At 45.1% G+C, this 20,428-nt stretch overlaps 1 protein-coding gene across 1 annotated transcript; it reads left to right on the top strand.

Moving 5' to 3' along the window:
* Positions 1–841: 841 nt before the first annotated feature.
* On the top strand, positions 842–14,166 carry Tagln3 (transgelin 3). The gene is made up of 4 exons (XM_050148990.1): positions 842–1,300; positions 2,325–2,499; positions 12,515–12,617; positions 13,765–14,166. Exons 1-4 carry the CDS (start codon positions 1,121–1,123, stop codon positions 13,904–13,906), a joined length of 600 nt encoding a protein of 199 aa, XP_050004947.1. The 5' UTR covers positions 842–1,120; the 3' UTR covers positions 13,907–14,166.
* Positions 14,167–20,428: the final 6,262 nt, after the last annotated feature.

The following is a 20,428-nucleotide window of genomic DNA, read 5'->3' as shown; positions in this document are numbered from 1 at the left end:
CAGGCCAGCTTGAACCAAATGATTTTTCCTCATGTTTTGTCTGCCTCCCCCAGTGTTAAGTGACTCTTAAATTCGGGTCCCTGGCACCTTCGCCATCCTTATCTACAACAGACAAAGACTGGGATTTTCCAGAACTTTTAGAACACTCACTGACTTGTGTTGACTCACAAAATTTGCCCTATATATTTTCAGTTTAAAGAAACATTTAAAAGGTTTATTTCTTGAATAGAGCCAAACCAAACGACAGAGGTTTTCCACGGGTTGGAAGTTTCTGGATGAAACTGGGTTGACAGCTAAAGTAAATGATTGCAGCTTCCAGTGTTCCCCACCCCCACCCCATCCTGTCCGGTAACAACTGTCACTTCAGTACAAGGTTAAAGTGGTCTGGCTATTCCTGGCAGATGGGCACTTAGCAGAATGGACCCTCCCAGAGACGCAGGTCCCCTCAGGCAGCTGTGTGGGGCCTTGGATACAATGCTGGGATCCCCAGAGGAGGAGAAAGGATTGTGGTGCAGGGAAAGAGGCTCCCAGCGGGAGGCAGGCGGGTTTGCCTGACTAGGAGAGGGCTGTCTTTGCAGGGCTCTTAGCAACAGCCCTGATTTGACCCGCCTCAGCCGTGAGAAAATCAAATCAGAGCGCCTTGCTTCCAGACTCCACACACCATCAGCGGGCGATTGTCGAGGCATCCTTTCTCCTGCCTGTTAATTACCTGTCCTGGGAATCTCACGCAAAGTGCTGCTGAGACGGGGAGCAAACAACCATCGCCCACCCTCAACCCAGCCCCCGACTGCCTGGGGGTTCAGGCTCGCGAGTGAGTCCGTGTACATCATCCAGTCCGCCTGACAGGCAGGAATGAAAGGGGGGTTTCAGCCCCCCTGGGTCGGCCGGGGCTTTATTCTAGAGTCCATGGCGCGTGGCTGCGCTTTTCTTTCCCATTTGTAGGTGAAACCCCATTGGCTTCATTGGCTCCTTGATTTAAACCACGCCCGGCTTTCTGTCCGCTTTGCTGCTGCTGGGCTCGGCCTCCCTGCCACATCCCAGCCGGGTTCTCAGGAAACCCGGGGGCTGCTGTGGCTGCTATTGTGTGGATGCCGCGCGTGTCCTCTCTTCTCTTCCAGAGATGGCTAACAGGGGCCCGAGCTATGGCTTAAGCCGAGAGGTGCAGGAGAAGATCGAGCAGAAGTATGATGCGGACCTGGAGAACAAGCTGGTGGACTGGATCATTCTGCAGTGTGCTGAGGATATAGAGCACCCGCCCCCGGGCAGGGCCCATTTTCAGAAATGGTTGATGGACGGGACGGTAAGCCGGGCAGGGATATTGGTTGCTGGAGCGGTGGAAGGAAGCCCTCCTGGGGCTCTTTCTTTCAATGTGAGGGTCCGGGGGGAATCCTCTGTTGCCAAGATCTGAGTTTCACCGGGAGGACGGGGGATGCCTTTATTTCTCTCGGGCTGTGAGATGAGGGCTCCCTGAACAATTCCCTAGCTAGTTTAGAGGATTCTCCACCCATCTGAGCATCAAGCTTCCGGCTAAACTGTAAGCAAAATTGAAGCCCTTCGGATATTTCCACAGAGAATAGAGCTAAGTGCAGCCGTTTGATCTCCTGTGCCTTCTCGGTGCATCAGCCTTTCTGGGGCTTTTCTTACCCCCAGGGGTTACACGGTCAAACAAAGGAAAGAGTCAGGCTAATCAACTTCTTATCCTCCGGGGATGCTGAGCCCCTTGAAGAGGCTCAGGGGCTTTGGAGCTGAAAGGGAGTCCTTTTTTGATAGTGGGGTTCCTTTCTGTCTAGATGCCGTGTGTTTGGGTTCCAGGAGGACAGCTCAGCTCAGTCGAGCAAGCCAGTCTTTTCTGGCAGCTTGTGATTTACTGTTACATAACTGCGATCCCACCCATGTGTTGGGTAGACCAAGGCTTGCTTGGCTTCGTCTTCTCAGAGTCCTTGAGAAGACCCAACTCAGTTCTTTTACACGTCATAAACTCTTATATGATGAGTTAGTGAAGAGGGCAGATCCCAGAAAGCAGATCACAATCCTCCCACTTCCCCACCAGCCTCCAACGCATCCTCCATTAAGAGTCTGAGATCATGTCCTCATCCCTCAGCATCATTTCCAATGAGAGAATCGGATTCCGGTTGCAGGACTGTGGTCAGCTCAAGCCCGAGAATGGGCTCCCTGGGGTCTTCTTCCGTGTTTAATGTGGGAGCGTGCGTGTGTGTGTGTGTGTGTGTGTGTGTGTGTGTGTGTGTAGATGCACCATTCACTTCTGACTTGTGACATTTATTGCAAAGGCAAACACTGATTCTCTGTCCCCGCGTTCCCTTCAGGTCCTGTGCAAGCTGATAAACAGTTTATATCCACCAGGACAAGAACCTATCCCCAAGATCTCAGAGTCAAAGATGGCTTTTAAGCAAATGGAGCAAATCTCCCAGTTCCTGAAAGCGGCCGAGGTTTATGGTGTCAGGACTACAGACATTTTTCAAACAGTGGATCTATGGGAAGGTAAACAGCCCTTCTGTCTTTGGGTCTGTTTCCCCTGGACTCCCGTTCCCATACCTCCTCTTTTCTTTATCATCTGTTTGTAAAAGCCACTTACATAGGGCTTCCTGGCACTGCTTGCTGGAGGGAATTCCGTTCTCAGTTGTCACCCCATGGGCAGTGTTGTCCTTCCTGCATGTGGTGCTTTATGCTGAGGATATGGCAAGTACCTCAGCAAACTAGAAGTGTACACAGAGAAGAAGTGAACTGGTTACACGGGTGTCTTTTCCTCTAGTTAGCCGTTCATAACAAATCACATTTCGTGGAAAAGAAGGGAGGCAGGCGTGAGTGAGTGATCTTCTGATTCACCAGCAGTGGGGCTTACAGACAAAGCCATCTGCTCCTCTGTCATTCAATCTGAGGGAGAACAAGAGAGTGCTCCATCTTTCTGGTAAACAACTATCCGGAGCACAATGACTGTATCTTCTAGGTGGATGTTATCCAGAGCACAGTGATTGTATCTTCTAGATGGATATTATCCAGATTACAGTGACTGTATCTTCTAGGTGGGTATTATCCAGAGCACAGTGACTGTATCTTCTAGGTGGATGTTATCCAGAGTACAGTGACTATATCTTCTAGATGAATGTTATCCAGAGTACAGTGACTGTATCTTCTAGATGGGTATTATCCAGGGTACAGTGACTGTATCTTCTAGATAGATGTTATCCAGGGTACAATGACTGTATCTTCTAGGTGGGTATTATCCAGACCACAGTGACTGTATCTTCTAGATGGATGTTATCCAGAGTACAGTGACTGTATCTTCTAGATGGATATTATCCAGATCACAGTGATTATATCTTCTAGGTGAGTATTCTACTCGGAGAGACTACTAGATGTTTTTTTTTTTTCATTCACATTTGTGAATTGACTTGGTGAGAAATATCTCACAAAGCTATATAGATCAAAGCTTAGCTATGGAACTATTTAGCAATCCACCATGTTGAAGAAAAGGATGTGTAATGCAGGTATTGCTGGAGAATCTGAGGGACCAATAGCCATGTGGCGTCCAGTCCACTTTAGTGAAAATGGGCATGTTAGTCCATACACTAGCCCTACCTGAGGCACAGAGGGGCTGTCTAATTGCCAGATTGATTGACACACTCATTGTCACTGGCTGTCATCACAGGGCAAACCACGGAACCCATTGGGTGGTTCTGCCGACACAGAGTACTCTAAGTACACAAAGTAACTAATGTTACTTTGATCAAGAGCCATGGGTATTCTAAGCAGAGGACAGCCTGCTCAGATAATTATAAAGAAAAAAGTCACCTCCTCCATCCTCACAATGACCTCAAGCCTCCAGTCAAAGAGGGCTCCATTTCGTGCTTTTTGCATAAGTGAACAGTTCAAACCCGAAGAGGCCAGGGGTCTTGTATTTTTTCTAGTACCTCAGATACCTGAAATGCTGGCTAGGCCACCAGACCTCATTGGCATCTGTCTCCAATTCTCCATGGGATGGCTCCACTAAGGCTTGATTCCCAGGTCAGGATAATGGTGACAGTCCACAGTTAATAGAGTTTCTTTTCACTAATATTCCTCTTCTCTAGAGGCACATATAAGAGCTTTTCTGGACAATGACACACAGTTCTTCCAACTAAACTATGAAGGGAATTTTTTCAACCTCCTCATTGCATAGATAATGACACCTGCCTGCCCTTGTCACGTGTGTTCATCAGAATTCATAGTTCACAGTCCTGAGCGCCACCCTGGGCTCTGAAGCCAAAACAGAAAACCTTATTCAACAGGCCACACCATTTTTTGGCCAGGGGCCTTAGCATCTTTCATCTCTACCATGAATGTCCTGGCTGCGTCACGTCAGTGACTAACTGTTGATGCCAAGGAGCCAGGGGAGGATGGAGAAGGATGAATCAAAACCATGTGAAACCAAGAGATGGGGGGTTAGAGCAAATGAGAGAAACCCTGGTGAGCACTCAAGTGCAGGATGTACTTAAGAGGAAGGGCACTGGAGGTACCTGGAAGGTCAAGTCTAAAGGGAGTCTACCCATCTACATTAGGGAAGGGCTAGTGTTACTTCCTTTCCCCCTTTATCCAAACACCATAGAGAGGGGCGCTCTACTTGGGAGAGGAGATTTTAAAAGAGGGAAGAGAGAAGGAGCAGTACTTCTGGGTGGGCAGCACGCATGGCAGTCTACACTCCTGGGAAATGAAGAAAGCTGGGAGGCATAAATGTTAGCGAGGCAGTCTGAGATGCAGCTCTGGAAAATGATAATGCTTCTAGATCAAATGTAAGACAGACAATAAAAGTCATCATTTGCCATACCTAACCCATCCCTGCCCCAGTGCAGAAGAGGAGGACTTTAAATGAAATATGGAGACTCTCAAGGCACTGTGATCGACAGGTCACAGAAACGCCAGAACTACACAAAGGTGGGGATGTGCAAGAGAGCTGACAGCAAGGAGACAGATGCTGAGGAGTTTCCAGATGACTTGCCGGAAGCCCCAAGGAGCTTAGATTGAAGATGATGTCATGGGCGAGAGACTTGATACTTCCGAGGATCCCTGTCTGGAGCTCAGGCCAGAGCTGTTTCCCAAGGAGCGTAGGAGTAGAAAGCAGGGTGGGATGGCCTTGGTGGCTGGCACAGATGGCGGACTGAGCATGGGAGGCGCTGGTCCTTTCTGCAGCAGCCGCTTGTAATGCATGATGTGGTTGGTGACTAAGCTGTAGTCAAAGAGCAAGGGTGGCGTGTGTTTGTGTGACATGTCTGCGTGAGGATGTACACACTCTCTGTCACATAGATATCAGACGTCAGACTAGCCGTGTGCACAGCTTGTCATATCTACCTTTCTGCTCCCTGACCGAAGTTGCAATCCTGCCCTCACGCTTCAGTTCCTCCCACTATTTCATGATTTCCTGCATCACAGTTGAGATGGCTGTGGCTGCTACTCTTCTGGACACTTCCCTTCCTCCTCTGCAGGTAGTTTATGCCTGACTGCTCTCAGTACCACATTTCCTCTGCTTGGCACGTGTCTCCTAAATATGGTTCTTTTTGCTCACAGTGCATTCCCAAACTGCTTCTAGGTTACAGATCAGCAAAGCTGCAGGAGCCCAGGTTTGCCAAGTGCTTTCTTGTTTAAGCTTCCATTACTCATATAGGTGGGGCCCCAGAAGTCCCCACCATTCTTGAACCCCCTTTAGGTACATTGTTTGGAAGAGACCTGGGGCCAGCAAGGAGGCAAGGGTTTTCACAAAGATATCCAGGTGACAGCTTGATCATGGAGATAATACAAAGTTACCAAAGCCTTCACTGGGGAAGGACCAGAGTGACCTTCATTGTTGGTGACAGGAAAGGCTAGGGCCACTGCAAAGAATGGAAGGGGACGGGAAGAGCCCCTCTTTGAAGAGAAAAGGTAAATGGTCTTACAGGTTCCTTTTAGATCTGGAGCAGATGCCGGCGAAGGGCAGGGGTGGGGCTGTTTCAGCTCTGACTCAGGAGAGGATAGTACAGGCAAGCCTGCAGCATCTTTGCTATGAGTACCAGAGAGGAGACTGGAGAAAGGAAGCAACAATAAACCGAGTCTGTATGTGTATAAGAGAGACAAAACAGACAAGGAAAAGTGAGAAGCTGGTCTGAGGTCAGAAAAGCTGCAGTGGGACTCTCCTCTGAGGTGGGGTGGAGTCAGGCTCCCAAAGCAGAAACTAGAGAACCTGGACCGAGCCTGTGCGCCATCACTTCTCAGCTAAAGTGTCTTAGCTTTGAATTTCTCCTGTATCAAATGGGCCTAAGAGAACCTATTTTATGTTATTGGTCTGGGGAACAAAGGAAGTGATGCGTTAGAAACGCTCAGATGGTGCCTGACAAGGAATAGCATAGGTATCGTCAGTGGCCTGCCCTTTCTGGGTTAATAGGAAGGGTGGGGACTGGGTGGTCATAGACTCCTCTTTAAAAGATGGATTTGATTAATTATCACACTTACAAGCTGATAGGATTGCCTGGATGACCGTCACCCTGGCAATCATTCATACGGGTTACCTTATTGACAGAAGACACTGAATTTGTCATCTGTCCCTATGATGCATTGATTGCCAATGTCAGACCTGGGAGCCCTCGGTAGAATGAAAATAGCATGGGTTTTAGAGTGGATACATTGAAAACCATCTTCCAATGCATCCTAGCTGTGTGACTCTGTTTACAGTTCTCAGCTGCCTAGAGTCTTGGTTCTCTTCTGTGTAGCGGTCTAGCAACCCCAACCCCTAAAGGAATTGTATGGAACAAACATGTTAACTCTCCAGCACAATATATGATTCCTAGTTGCCTAATAAATGTCGACTTTTCTTCTGCTTCAGTAAGCTCATCAGCAATAACCTTTGGGGCCTATTTGTATAAGCACTTAGTGTCAGATGTTAAGAATTCCAAAATGTCAGCGCAGACATTACTCAAAGAGCAATCAGCTTGATTATTCTTCTCAACAATTGCACTGATGGAGGATAATGGGTGCATGGTTTTATGTTGTCTGTTCTTTTCTCCTGATGATGGGAGTTAGGGAGGTGTTGTTTACACGGAAGGGTAGAGCCTGGAAGGTTCACGTGTACTCTCTCAGGAGGTGTCACTATGTGTGCTGTTCCTCAACAGCAGAAGCTGAAGACTCATTTCTCCTAGCCGGAAATGGGTTTGGGGATACAGCACGGTACCCACAGTGACCTGAGCTATGACAAATGTCCGCTCCTCCACCCTCCTGTCCCATGGCAGCACCCTCAGCTGCATTCACCCGGAAGGGCTGCTGGCCATTGTATTTTGTGAGCTTTTCCTTTAGCTTCAATCTCCAGCATGCATCACAGACACGTGGTCTGACTGACAGACATGTTCCTGACATGTTAAATCTGCAACAAGGCCCAAGTATCTGCATTTCTTACCAATTTGTAGGTGACGCTGCTTCTGCTCTCCTGAGAGCCCCACTTTGAGAGCCACTACCTTACAGTTTCTCTTCCCACTGGCTAGAATGGAAACAACAAAAATCCATAAAATTCAGAGAGACAGCCAGCTTATCTTCAGCCATTTCTCCCTGGCCTGCAGCAGCAGTTTCACAGGGAGGTGGGAAGTGATTTTTCTATCATAGCTCGCTTTCTCTGTTATGTGTATATTAAAAAGCAGCTTCTAAGAGTTAACAGAGTTGGTCAAGACTATTAGAAAATAGCAGTTCTGAAACAAATAATTTAAGTCTGACTTTTGTGTTAAAAATAGAATAGAAAATAGTGTCAAATCTCACTTTTCCTACTCAAGTGACTTCTGCATTGTCTTTATTTTTCCCTTTTTCTTCTCATTTGTTTTTAATTAAGAATAGATTCTTTTTTTGTACAATATATCCTGATTATAGCTTCTCCTCCCTCCACTCCTCCCAGTTCCTCTCCCAGTTACCTCCCCTCTGGATCCATTCTTTTTCTTTCTCTCATTACAGACGATCAGGCATCTAAGAGATAGCAACCAAACATGACTAAATAAAATATAATAAGTTGAAACAAAAACATTCATATTGAAGTTGTACATGGCAGCCCAATAGAAAGAAAAGAGTCCCAAAGCAGGCATAAGAGTCAGAGGCCTGCTTGCTTTCACAATCAGGGGTCTCATAAAAATACTAAGTCAAATCTATCTATCTATCTATCTATCTATCTATCTATCTATCTATCTATCTATCTATCATCTACAGGAGCTGGTGTTGATCCATGTAAGACATGCATAAGATATCTTGAGTGTAAATTTAAACTTTATAAGCACCAAGTTAGGACATTACAAGGTAGAACTCTGGGCTCCATTCCTCAAGGCTTATTGATTAGCAGTTTGGGGTTTATGGCTATTTTGATGTGTTATTATTTTGTGATAATACAGAATGAATACAGTGTGAATGATGGCACTTGGGAGGTTGAGGCAGGTGGATCATCATAAATTCAAGGTCTGTTTGGGCTATAGAGTGAGGCCCTATTGGATAGATAGATAGATAGATAGATAGATAGATAGATAGATAGATAGATAGATAGATATATGAGGGGTTATGGAGGGAGAGAAATCGGAAACAGAGACTCCTACACTGTTAAGTATAACGTGCCCTGATGCACACACAGCCTCTCCATGTCATCCTATCCATCTGGGTGATATTATACCACCTGTATAATTTTTAAACCTTCAACAAAGCCTTGCATCACCAAGGACCACACTCTGTAGGGTTCCCTCTTCCTATCTACAATAGTACATTGAGTGAGTTTAGACAAATGTGTCCACTATTATAGTATTGTGCAACATACTTTCGCTACCCTAAAAATCTTCTGTGGTCCATCATTTTATCTTTTACCATTATCAGTCCCAGTGATCTGCTCCTCTTGCTGTCTGTTTTTCCCCTTTGTAAGATGTCGCATCATGCTGTGTGCTGTCCGTTCAGATTCTTTTAGCTCTGCTGTAAAACCCATTAATTTCTCATGATAAAGAAATAGAAGAACCCAGACAGGCTGTTGGTGCAAGCTTGCCTTCCTCTGCCTGTGTTGCTTTCCTTTTCAGGAACAGTGGCAAATTCTTACATCATCACCGGGATTGATTCGTTCCTGCTCTACTTGAGTGTGGAAAACTGTCAACATTTGAACAGTCTGTCTTTCAGGATTGTATTTCTTTATTTTCTTGGGAGAATGGTATTTAGAGGAAGTAATCAGGCTGACATGAAGAGTCATAGCATTTGCCAAAGTGTCCAGGATGGCTTTCAGGAATCAAAGAGATGCAAAGGAGACAGACTTCCAGCTTGGATCAAAGTGCTTCTAATGATCAGTTTTGTTCTTTGGACTTTGCAAAAGATGTCTCTGAAGGGAGGAGTTATTGCTTAACAAAATGTATGTAGTTCTTAGCACTCGTCAGCGAGAACTAAGAGTTTAGAGTAGGGCTTACAGGTCTATCTGACCACGTAAGGACTGTCCTGGGAGATTACCCCAGAATCGGAATTCAGATGCTCAGGCTGCTGATGGTCACAGCACATCACAGTCACCAGACAAAGCCAGTGTTTCTCAGACTGTCACCTGTGTATTATTTACTAAACTTATTGTAATATAGATTCTTGGGACTTTCCAAGTCAAATTCTCATGGGAAAAAAACCCTCAGTATTCAAAATTCATATAGTACATTTGGAGAGACATCCCCCTCTGCAAACTTCCTTGAAGAAACAACAAAGCGTGGGGATGAGCTCTGAAGCAAGCTGGACAAGGCAAGTTTTTCCACATGCATCATTTCGAATGCTTCACAAGAAGGGAAGATCTTAGGCTGGCTGTGACACAGCAGCTTAGTTTTTGATGTCCTATGCCCAGCGTGCTGTGCAGATCTTCCTTGACCTTGCGTTTCATAACACATTTACATATTTGACCCCTGTTGACACAGGTTGGGTTCCAGGAGTGACCCCAATTCCTGCCACCTGTTTCTTCCATCTAGCACTACTCACTCTATCTCGGTTTCTAATTGGGAAAGAAGCCAGTTCTTTCCCACGTCATCAGTCCAAGAATCCCGGAACTCTTCACAAACATCTCTGCTAAAAAACATAGTGCACAGTGGACTAGCTGTGCACTGGCTAAGACAGAAGATTTGTAGTCACTAAGTTACTTAGAATCCTAATAACTAACTTAGTCAGCATGCAGACTACAAATAGTTTTATTTTTTTAATGTTATGTAAGTGAAGATATAGCAAAATTATTGCAGACAAAAACATCCAATGGCTTATGACCATTTTGGGATGGGTGTCCTTATTTTTATGGTACCCAATATCAATGCCCAGATTTAGATTCCTTGTGTTACCAATACCCTGACACCTTTGGTTATTTCTGGTCACTGCTTCCTCCCAAGGAGCATGGTTCCTCACCAGTTTCACAAAGGGGGGAGCAAGGGGGAATAACAGTGAAGTGGATGGACCTATTGTGGAGTTTGATTTCAGCCCGACAGGAGCTAGAGCTGGGCTCTGGTTTACTTGTTGGGTGACTTTGAGGGTGCTAGCAAATCTCTTTGAATTTGTTTTGCTGTCCGCAGATGGGAGGTAGTCTCCACTCCATAATGTTAAGACCACATGTGATAAAACATCTAGCCCATGATTTACATTACATCTCTTTCTTTGAAACCTTCTCTTCAGGAAAGTGAAAGAATGCCTCCTTCCCTTAGATGTGCCTAACTCAGTCATACATTCACTTCCTTGTCCATGGTACTGAGAAGAGGGTGGGTGGTGTTGATTTTATGCCTCTAGGTTCCCGGATCTCTAACCCTTGCCTGCGGCTCCATCCTTTCCGAGTGTATATATGTGCACATTAGCTAGCTCCTTCTGAAGGAAGCCCCATTGTGCTGGAACAAAGGTTATGTCCAACCTATTGCTCTTAGAATGTTTATAGCTGACTTGCTGAGTGTTTTCCACATTGCCCCAGATCCTGTATGTGTCAGACCCACACCCTCCACCTATCAGAACTATATTCCTGCTGCTTTGTGTAAGAGGTAGGCTTATTGTCAGACTCTAGCTCATACTTCTTGTACTTACTCATTTTCTTCTAGGCTCTCCTTAATCGCTTTGTTGTGCACGAGCACACCCAGCCACATCTCCTTCCAGAATGCCATGACTACAGGTTTATCTTTCACAGCAGCCTATGATATAGTGACAGTTACAGAAAGGAATTTCATGTGTGGAAGAGAAAAGTTGTCCTAACTGCCTTTCTTCTCTCCAAATTCTTAGTGTTTTTTTTTTTAATCCTTCCCTTGACATCTATTGTGGATACTCCACTCACCATCACCCCAGCAGCTGAGTCTGAGAGAGTCTGCACTGCAGAATTTCCTGTACCCACAGCCATCCCCACCGGCCTCAAGCTCCAGGCAATTGCCCTGTAGTGAGTGTTGGTCATAGGGTGGAGGAAACCACGCGAGGGGAGGAGACTCTTACCTCTCTTCTTGGAACACATGAGCATCCTGAACAGGACCTCCTTAAAGGCCATAATTGCTGATTTCATTACAGTTCCTGTTCCCTTCTCTGCCCTTCCCCTGTAACTCTGTATTCCCCAGGGGCTGAGCTGCAGGAAACGCACCAAGGAGACCACAGATGCCCACTGGGTCCGATCAGAGCCTTTGCCTATCTGCTGCTCCTGTCTCAGGCCCCCACAGCCTCTTTTTCTCTCTTTTAGCTTGGATCCTTTTAGCATTTGTGGCCGTCATTTCTGCTTTGTTCAGACCTTTGATCCACCCACACCGGTAGCACCTTCTCTAGTTTGAGATTTGCCAGTCCTCCGAAAAGGAGGGAGGGAAGAGGATGGAAGGAGCTGGCTGGTTGGAAGGCTCAGCTGCCTTCTCTAGGGGCAATCATGCGACCATGTCCCCACCCCTTATGCGAGACTACCCGATGCGCCCTCCCCTGCTTTGTTCTCTCTCACACATGGGCCAGTGATGTTTTGTCTCCATTAGTCCCTTTCATGCATCACTTGTGCCTTGAGTGCTTTCTGTGTTGATTTCTTTCTCCATTGGCCTGTGGACCAGAGCACTGAGCGAATACTCAATTTGATGAACAGGGATGATTTTAGATTCTGCTAACCCAGATAAACTAAAAGAGAGGAGCCCCCTGGGTTTTGGGGCAGACTTAGTCGAAGCAACCAATTTATCTGCGTTTTTCCTTTCTCTGTCCACTCATGAGGAAAGTGCTCTTCTGCAGGCTGTGACCTAGGACCTCCTCATCAGATCACATCAGATCATGGCTGAAGCCATGAAGGCCAGGAGCGGCTAATGCTTGGAGTGTTTATTATACACTTAAATAAAATATAAAGGGCCTTCTTGTGTGAATACAATAATTAGCAGGATTGGGGTGGGTTTTATGTCATTTATTACTTTAGGGAAGTGTTATTTAGTAGTTCTCCCGCGATTGTAGTCTCCCATAGCCTCCTCTATCTAGCGCTCTTCCCGGGTACAGAAACTCCTTCCAAATCCCTGGCCCTGACAAGCTAGACGTTAACTTCTTCACTGGATTCCAGGGAAGGACATGGCAGCCGTGCAGAGGACTCTGATGGCTCTAGGCAGCGTGGCAGTTACCAAGGATGACGGCTGCTACCGGGGAGAGCCGTCCTGGTTTCACAGGTGAGTCCTTCCCTAGAGCTGTCAGACACTGTCTACAAAGAAGCAAACACTTCTGGTCCCACGGCAAGAGCCACTGAGAAGGAAGGCCGGTGCCGCCATTCTAGCTGACACCCAACCAGGGCTGAGATGCTTGGGATTTCTCTTAGCTCCTAGCATCTCCCTCTCCTTTGTTCTTTTCCTTCTTTCATCTTTTTAATTCTCTCCTGTGCATCTAATGAAGAACAAATTCGTCCCTTTGCCAAATACCATCTCGGTTTGTAACCCAGCAGGTTAACTAACAGCTCCCGCTTTGACTCTCAAAAGCATCCGGGTCTGGGTGATAGATTATATGATTATTTCAGTCTACTGAAACAGACTAGGCCTTTTAGGAACTGTTCCTTAAGCGACCTTTATAGCAGCGAGAGTAGAGACAGAGAGATGTGCAAACTGAGGGGTCTGGAGACCGATGACAGGAATGCTTGTAGCAGCTACGCGGTAATTCTTGTTTCTCATCCTGGAGAAGTACAGAAGCACGTAGTTTGTGTTCTTTAGATGCCCTTGACTTAAATTCCTCCTAGAAACATATTGAAATCCTGGTCCTAGTCTCAGAATTATTGATGAGCCACCATGGCCTGTATGGCTGCAAATCCAAATTTATTCACAATTCTGCTCTTTACCAAAATTTGGCAGCCTCTGGTCAGGAGATAAAGATTGCTCCTTGAAAACTCCTACGTTGATCGGGCAGCAAAACAGAGATTAACCATTGGTCCTATGTGGGAAGGGTGGAACAGGGCTTCTGATATGTTTTCTAAAAGGAGTTAGTTTTGTGAGTAGAGGTACCGGAGAGGCTGAGAAGGTAAAGACTGAGGAGTTCTGAAGAGGAAGAGAAAAAGAGAAGCTGAGATTGAGTTTTCCAGAAGGGCAGCTATGGGTTCTTCTTTCTTTTTTTTTTTTTTGCTAGAAATTCTAAAAGTCATCTTAGTTCCCAAGTAGACCATAGCTCTCAGTAGACCATAGTTCATGGTGAGTCAGAGCTCAGTAAGAGTTGTAGGCCAGGGAAGGGTCTGCTGGTGTGTTTGACTGCCTCATATAGAAGCTGTGCATCCGTATCTTGAGGAGGATTTAGAACTGTCACATGACATAGTTCCATCTCACTCTTTCTACCCAGGAAAGCCCAGCAGAATCGGAGAGGATTTTCAGAGGAGCAACTTCGCCAGGGACAGAACGTCATAGGCCTGCAGATGGGCAGTAACAAGGGTGCCTCCCAGGCGGGCATGACGGGGTACGGGATGCCCAGGCAGATCATGTAAGATGCCACATCTTGCCCACCCTGGTAGAGAGGACGAATGCTCCTCACCACAGTCTGTGACAAAGAAATAGGTAGTCACCTGCTCACCTTCTCCTCTTTCTCAAAGCCTTCTGTCCCCTGTTCTTGCAAATGCTGCACTTCTGCTGGGAATCCACGCTGCCTATTGCTGCCACCCTTTGTTCGTTTAGAACTATGCAAAGACTCCGCTTCCTCTCTCTGACCTCCTGTGCCCTGGGATCTCCATTCGTTTGATTATTTATTTATTTGACAAAAATTTCTCTCCTTGACTTACAGAACGTACCTAATAAACAAATTAGTCTGTGTTCCAGAGTGTAACTTCATTCTCTGTCAGGGACTTTGCTGGCTGGAATGGCTCCTTCCTGCCTCACTCAAGAGGTGGCTGATAAAAATGAAATTAGCATAGTCTATAGAAAATGGATTAGCTATGAGGAAGCTTTTGCAAGATTATTATGTTTATCTTGGTAATTTCGATGGAAAAAATTAGAAATAGTTTTTCCCACTAGAGATCTTAAAGTTAGGCGTCCACAAACACTGCCTTTGACCTACCCACGTTTCTTTAAGTACCTACTGTGTGCTGATGTTAGACTTTGTAAACAAGACTAAGCATCAGAAGCTCTTGTATGGTTACTCAGGAAATTATGGATGGGTGGATGGAGGGAGGGATAGTTTTCTCAAACAACATTTTATTTTAAATGAGAGGGTTTTTATGTTGTTTGTTTTTTATTGCATGAATTTTCTTCATTAAGGGTGACTCTCAGATCTAAGCTCACATTTATGCAGTGTCCTCCCACCAGTGACCAGGAATGATGCAATGTGTAGTACTGATCTCTACACATCGTTTATAGGACCCAAACCCCTAAAACTTTTGAGATTACTCAAGATCAATATCTGCCTAACATGAATGAATTTTCAACATTTTTTTTTCTCCATGGAGTAAAAACAAGGTAAATAAGTCTGGAGATGATCAGTTCATCCTATTCTTTAAAATGCAGTTAGTAGGTAGGTGGTGATGGTGCACGCTTTTAATCCCAGTGGTTGGGAGGCAGAGGCAGGTAGGTCTCTGTGAGTTCAAGGCCAGCCTGGTGTTGAAATAGGAGCGGTGGGGTTGCGTCCCCAACACCCCGGCCGCTTGGCTAGCTCATGCCCGAAATAACAACACACAAACTGTATTCATTCAAGAACTGCTTGGCCCATGAACTCTAGCCCTTACAGGCTAATTCTCACACCTGGACTAGCCCATTTCTAATAATGCGTGTAAGCACCCCAAGGTGCGCTTACCAGGAAGATTCTAGCCTAAGTCCATCATGGGTTGGAGTTGCCTGGGAGAGCTGAGCATGGCGTCTCTGCTCCAGAACAGAGCTGTCGGTCTCTCCGGGAGCAGAGCAGAGTCTGACCTCACTTCCTCTTCCGCCCAGCATCCTATTCTGTTTACTCCTCCCACAAATGCTTTAACCTATCAGGGCCAAGCAGTTTCTTTATTGCTCAGCCAATGAAATCAACAGATTGATATAGGACACTCCCACATCAGCCTGGTCTCCAGCAAGTTTCAGGACAGCCAAAGCTACACAGAAAAACCCTGTCTCAAAAAAAAAATTTTTTTTAAATGTAGCTAGTAAGAGAAATGGAGTATCTTTATTTACACAATGAACCATTAACTAATAAGAAAAGGTAAAAAATAAATTATATATATATTTTTATTTATGCCATTCTAAATATTTGGGTGATGGGTTTTCTGACTGAGTTCTTTGCAGTTCTAGGCTCTCGCTGAGGTTTCTAGGAGATCCTCCTCAACTACCCAGGAAGTCTCTGTGACCCTTTCATAGCTGTTGTTGAGTTGTCCATGGTGCCGTCTAAATGTGGCAAACCCTTCCTCAAACCCCACCTTGGAGCTGTCATATGAGAAAGGAGGGAAACTGAAGGCCCCACCAAAGTGAAATAAACCTAGGAGGAAATTCCAAGAGAAAGTTAGTTGGGTTCCTGTTTGAGTGTGGATTCAGGAGGTCTGGGAAATACCATCCACCAGGGAGGGGCAGTTGGAAGGAAGCCTGGTATCTCTGGCGAGAAAATTTTCTGCTCTTTCTAATTTGTGCTCACTGTCAATCAAGGTAATATGGCCTTAGGGAACAACTCATTGAGCAAGTAGATGTAAGCATTACTTCGCTCCGAGAGAGAATCATTTAGAATAAGCCAAGTAAATGCACCAGCAGTGGCAAGGGGAAGCCCTAGAAACATAAAATGGTAATCTATTATGAGGGGAAAAAAAGCTCCATTATAGAACAGGAACCAAAATGAAGAGTATAAAATGAGGCTTGTGAGGCTGGAACCCAAGGACAGATTGCTAAATTAGAATACCAAGAAAATGCACCTCATGAACACTCACAGATGTCTGGTGAGTACAAAAGAAATAGTAAAAAAATAAACTCATGGCTTTAGAGTCTCAGAAAGGAGAAAAGCCAATTAGGGAAGGAAATGTAATTAAGTAGTTTATTTATTTCTTGTGCAGATGTTTTGCCTGCATGAATGTCTGCATGCCACAGGCATGCTAGAGGGATATATTTGAAGAAATAATATTAAGGCTTTACCAGAGGTTTTTTTTTTTTTTAGACAAGAATTGTTTTAAAACACTCATAAATGCTGGGGGGGGGGAGGAGCCTTTAATGAGTAGCATTGTAGTAAAATGTTTGACCACTGAAAGTAAGAAGAAAACTTTCAAACCTTAAGAGAGTATGTGTGTGTCTCTGTGTGTGTGTGTCTGTGTGTGTCTATATATGTGTGTGTGTCTGTGTGTCTATGTATGTGTGTGTGTCTGTGTCTGTCTGTCTCTGTGTGTGTGTCTGTGTCTGTCTGTCTCTGTGTGGCTATGTATGTGTGTGTGTCTCTGTGTGTGTGTGTGTGTGTCTGTGTGTCTATATATGTGTGTGTGTCTGTCTGTCTCTGTGTGTGTGTCTGTGTCTGTCTGTCTCTGTGTGTGTGTCTGTGTCTGTCTGTCTCTGTGTGGCTATGTATGTGTGTGTGTGTCTCTCTCTGTGTCTGTGTGTCTATATATGTGTGTGTGTTTGTCTGTCTCTCTGTGTGTGTCTGTGTCTGCTTGTGTAAGTGTGTTTGTAGGTGCACACATGCACAAGAGTGCAGAGCACATAAGACTGGCAGAGGATTTTTCATAAGCTTTGAACTCACCAAGTAGGCTGGGCTGGTTGGTCAGCAAGCCTCAGGGATCTACGTGTCTGGGCCTCCCCAGCACTGGGATTATATGTACACCACCACATCCACCTTTTAAAACCCAGACTCTGGGAATCAAACGCCTCATGCTAGCATAGAAAATGTTTGGCCAACTAAACTATCTCTCCAGCCCAAAGCTTTCCAAGAGTAAAAGCCATCACATATAAGAAAAGAGAATCTTGTTCATCTTTAGAGTTTTCAACATAACCTTGGGTACATGGTAAAAGTTTCAACAAGGAATTTTATAGTTTAGGCCAGTGGTTCTCAACCTTCCTAATGCTATAACCCTTTAATGCAGTAACTCATGTGGTGACCCACAATCATAAAATGATTTTCATTGCTATGTGAGAACTGCAATTTTGCTACTGTTCTGTAACCTAATGTAAGTATTTGATAGGCCTCGTATCTGATATGTAATCCCTGTGAAAAGGTCATTTGATTCCCGGAAGGGTCCCAACCCACAGGGTGAGAACTGCTGATCTGGACAATGTAAATTTAGAATATCACTTTAAAAATGATATTATTTAGTAATGTGAGATAAAGGACCATAGACGACTAAAAGCCAGAATCTTGAAGTAAAATAGAAAAGTTACTTGCTTTTAAGTCACTATTAATTTTTGAGACAGGGATTTTCTGTAACAATCCTAGCTGTCCTAGTGCTTACTTTGTAGACCAGGCTGCCCTCGAACTCACTGAGCTCTACCTGCCTCTGCCTCCCAAGTGTTGGGATTAAAGGCATGTGCCACCTCTGCCTGACCACACTAAGTGATTTTTAAAGTATGGCTGGATTCCACCAGCCTTGGCACCAGAAGCCTGGCCGGAGCACAGCATGAGATACACAATGTGCAACTCTTTTTGTGTGGTGTTTGTAGGTCTGCCAGAGGCTTAGGCAGGTCACATCCTGACTCTCAGCTTTATAAGCCCCTCCCCTGCCCAGGGCCCTTGGTCAAAGTTCCTCTTGACTATAGGAACTGAAATGTTTGCTAACAGCGGTGTCCTCTGTAGGCTGCTCAGACTGCAGTGGGAGGGCCTGGCCTATTTCTTGCTGCGTTGGTAAGCCAGGCAGAAAGATGAATGAGAAACCAATAGCCTAGTGCCAGGCAGACAAACTAGACTAGGGTTCTCCTCTTTCAAGTCACCCCACCTACCAACAAGTGGCACTGTGAGGCCGTCTTGCGCCAATGACAATGAAGAGCCCACTTTTCATAAGGCTTTTCTCTCTACTTGACGGTGCTCCATCCCTTTGGTTACCATCCACAGGAAGCTTTAGTAGCATAATATATTCAGTGCTATTCCTAATACATTTAGTTGCCATGGCTTCGAGCTGGTAATACTGTTAATTCAGTTCTTGAGACTAGAACCGTTCTGCTGACTTCAGACCTTTTGTTGTCATGGTTACTGTAAAGCATAAAGATTAAAGTATGGCTGCATTTTCCCAGAAATGATTATATCACGATATGTGTGTGTGTGTGTGTGTGTGTGTGTGTGTGTGTGTGTGTTATGTCTGTTTCTTTGGAAATTTTGGAGGCTGATTTTCCTATTACATGGCCCAGGGGCAACTTCTGACATGCTGTAGATTCTGGGTCCTCTTCCACACAGTCTTCCTATTGTGCAAACAGCGAGGGATGCAATGGCCCTGCCACCCCTCATCTAAGATTCTTTGTTCCCAAGCATGAGGAGGTTCTCAGATGAGAGACTCCAGTTCCTGGAAGACTATTTATTCAGTCTGAAAAAAACAGCTGTTGGACTGGATTCCAAAGTGTATTCCAATTTTTGAATTAACTGATTTTGCTTTTCTGAGACAAGTTCTTATGTAGCAGAGGCCAAACTTGAATTCTTGATCTTCCTGCCTCCATCCAGCTACCAAGTGTAGGGATTACAGGCCTATGGCATTGTGGTGGCTTAAATAAGAATGCCCCTCCCGTGGGCCCATAGATTGCAATGCTTGGTCACCAAGGAGTGTTTGAAAGGACTAGGAGGTGTGGTCTTTGGAGGAAGTGTGTCACTGGGGATGGGCTTTGAGGTTTCAAAAGTCCACAACAGCCCAGAGTTTCTTGGCCAGGGAATTAGAATGTAACTCTCAGCGACTTCTCCAGCACCATTTCTGCCTGTGTGAGGCCATGCTTCCCACCATGATTATAATGGACTAAACCTTTGAAACTGCAAGCCAGCCCCATTTAAATGTTTTCTTTTATAAAGAGCTGCCTTAGTCATGGTGTGCTTCATAGCAATAGAACACTGACTACAACAGGCATTATGCCGGTAAGCCCTTTGTTTTGGCAGTGCTGAAGCCTCTAACATGCTAAGCAATTACTCTATTGTGAACTATAGCCCAAGCCCTCTTTTTACTTTTTATTTTGAGACAGGGTCACACTCAGTCATACCCAAAATATCTTTAACATTTCTCTGAAGCCCATTAAGGCCTTGAGCTTGGGGCTTTTTCCTCAAGGCTTCTGGGTAGCTGTAATACAGGCCTGTACCACCAGATCCAGATCCAGGACTATGTTTTAAAAGAGCAATCTTCCCCCCTCTTAAATTGTACTCTTATTTAGCATGCTACGCATCCTTTCCCATTGCAAGTGGTAGTGATTACTGGAGAGTAAATTGTAAAGAGTCATTATGCAAACCTCAAGTGTCCTCAGTAATACCTCTCCTGTGGCCACTAAAACCACATGTTAGATGAGCCACCGGTGAGTGCTCAGCTTTCTGTGCGATGCCAACAGGCTGCTAATTGTAGAAATAGGAGTCTTTACATCAACACAGGGCAGTTCTAGCATATGCAACAAAGAGAAGAAAAAGAATTGGCTATATTTAACAATCTTTTCTTTGGCCTATGACCACTCAGAATGACCTATAGTATAGCCTGCAGTAGCTAATTCTCCTTGGAGAGCACATTTGTTCCTGGAAGCCACTTTGTGCCCGTTGCCTTAGAACTCTGAAAAGTCATCTAGTATTTTGTGGTTGATGGAAGACTAATTCTACGTCTAGGATAACCGGCACATACAATTTATCTATGCTAGCACGTGTGTACTTATAGTATGGCTTCCGTAATTCCTCTTGAATATTTTAAGAGAGAGAGTTTATGTGGAATATGGCTAACTGGCTTATAACTCAGCAAAATCAAAGCTCTGTTTGGCTCTTAGCCTATATAATGCATTCTCAAAATAAATTACCAAACTTTAATAGCCTTCAGCTAACACGCACAGTTTCTCCTGACTCTCTGTGCCCTCATGATCTTTTGGTAGTATGTATCCTTCAGCTGCAACCTGCTCAGCAAGAAGCC

Source organism: Alexandromys fortis, unplaced genomic scaffold (genome assembly GCF_014885135.2).
Source record: "Alexandromys fortis isolate MF-2015 unplaced genomic scaffold, M_Fortis_MF-2015_v1.1 scaffold_4, whole genome shotgun sequence".
In the NCBI taxonomy this organism is placed as follows: Eukaryota; Metazoa; Chordata; class Mammalia; order Rodentia; family Cricetidae; genus Alexandromys; species Alexandromys fortis.
This window is presented reverse-complemented; position numbering and strand designations above follow the sequence as displayed.

What these genes read in the sequence shown, in the direction of transcription:
- Tagln3 (XM_050148990.1), top strand. Translation starts at nt 1,121, where the DNA reads ATGGCTAACAGGGGCCCGAGCTATGGCTTAAGCCGAGAGGTGCAGGAG. An exon ending in AATGGTTGATGGACGGGACG is followed by an intron (nt 1,301 to 2,324) that starts GTAAGCCGGGCA and finishes CGTTCCCTTCAG; the next exon opens with GTCCTGTGCAAGCTGATAAA. An exon ending in GAGCCGTCCTGGTTTCACAG is followed by an intron (nt 12,618 to 13,764) that starts GTGAGTCCTTCC and finishes CTTTCTACCCAG; the next exon opens with GAAAGCCCAGCAGAATCGGA.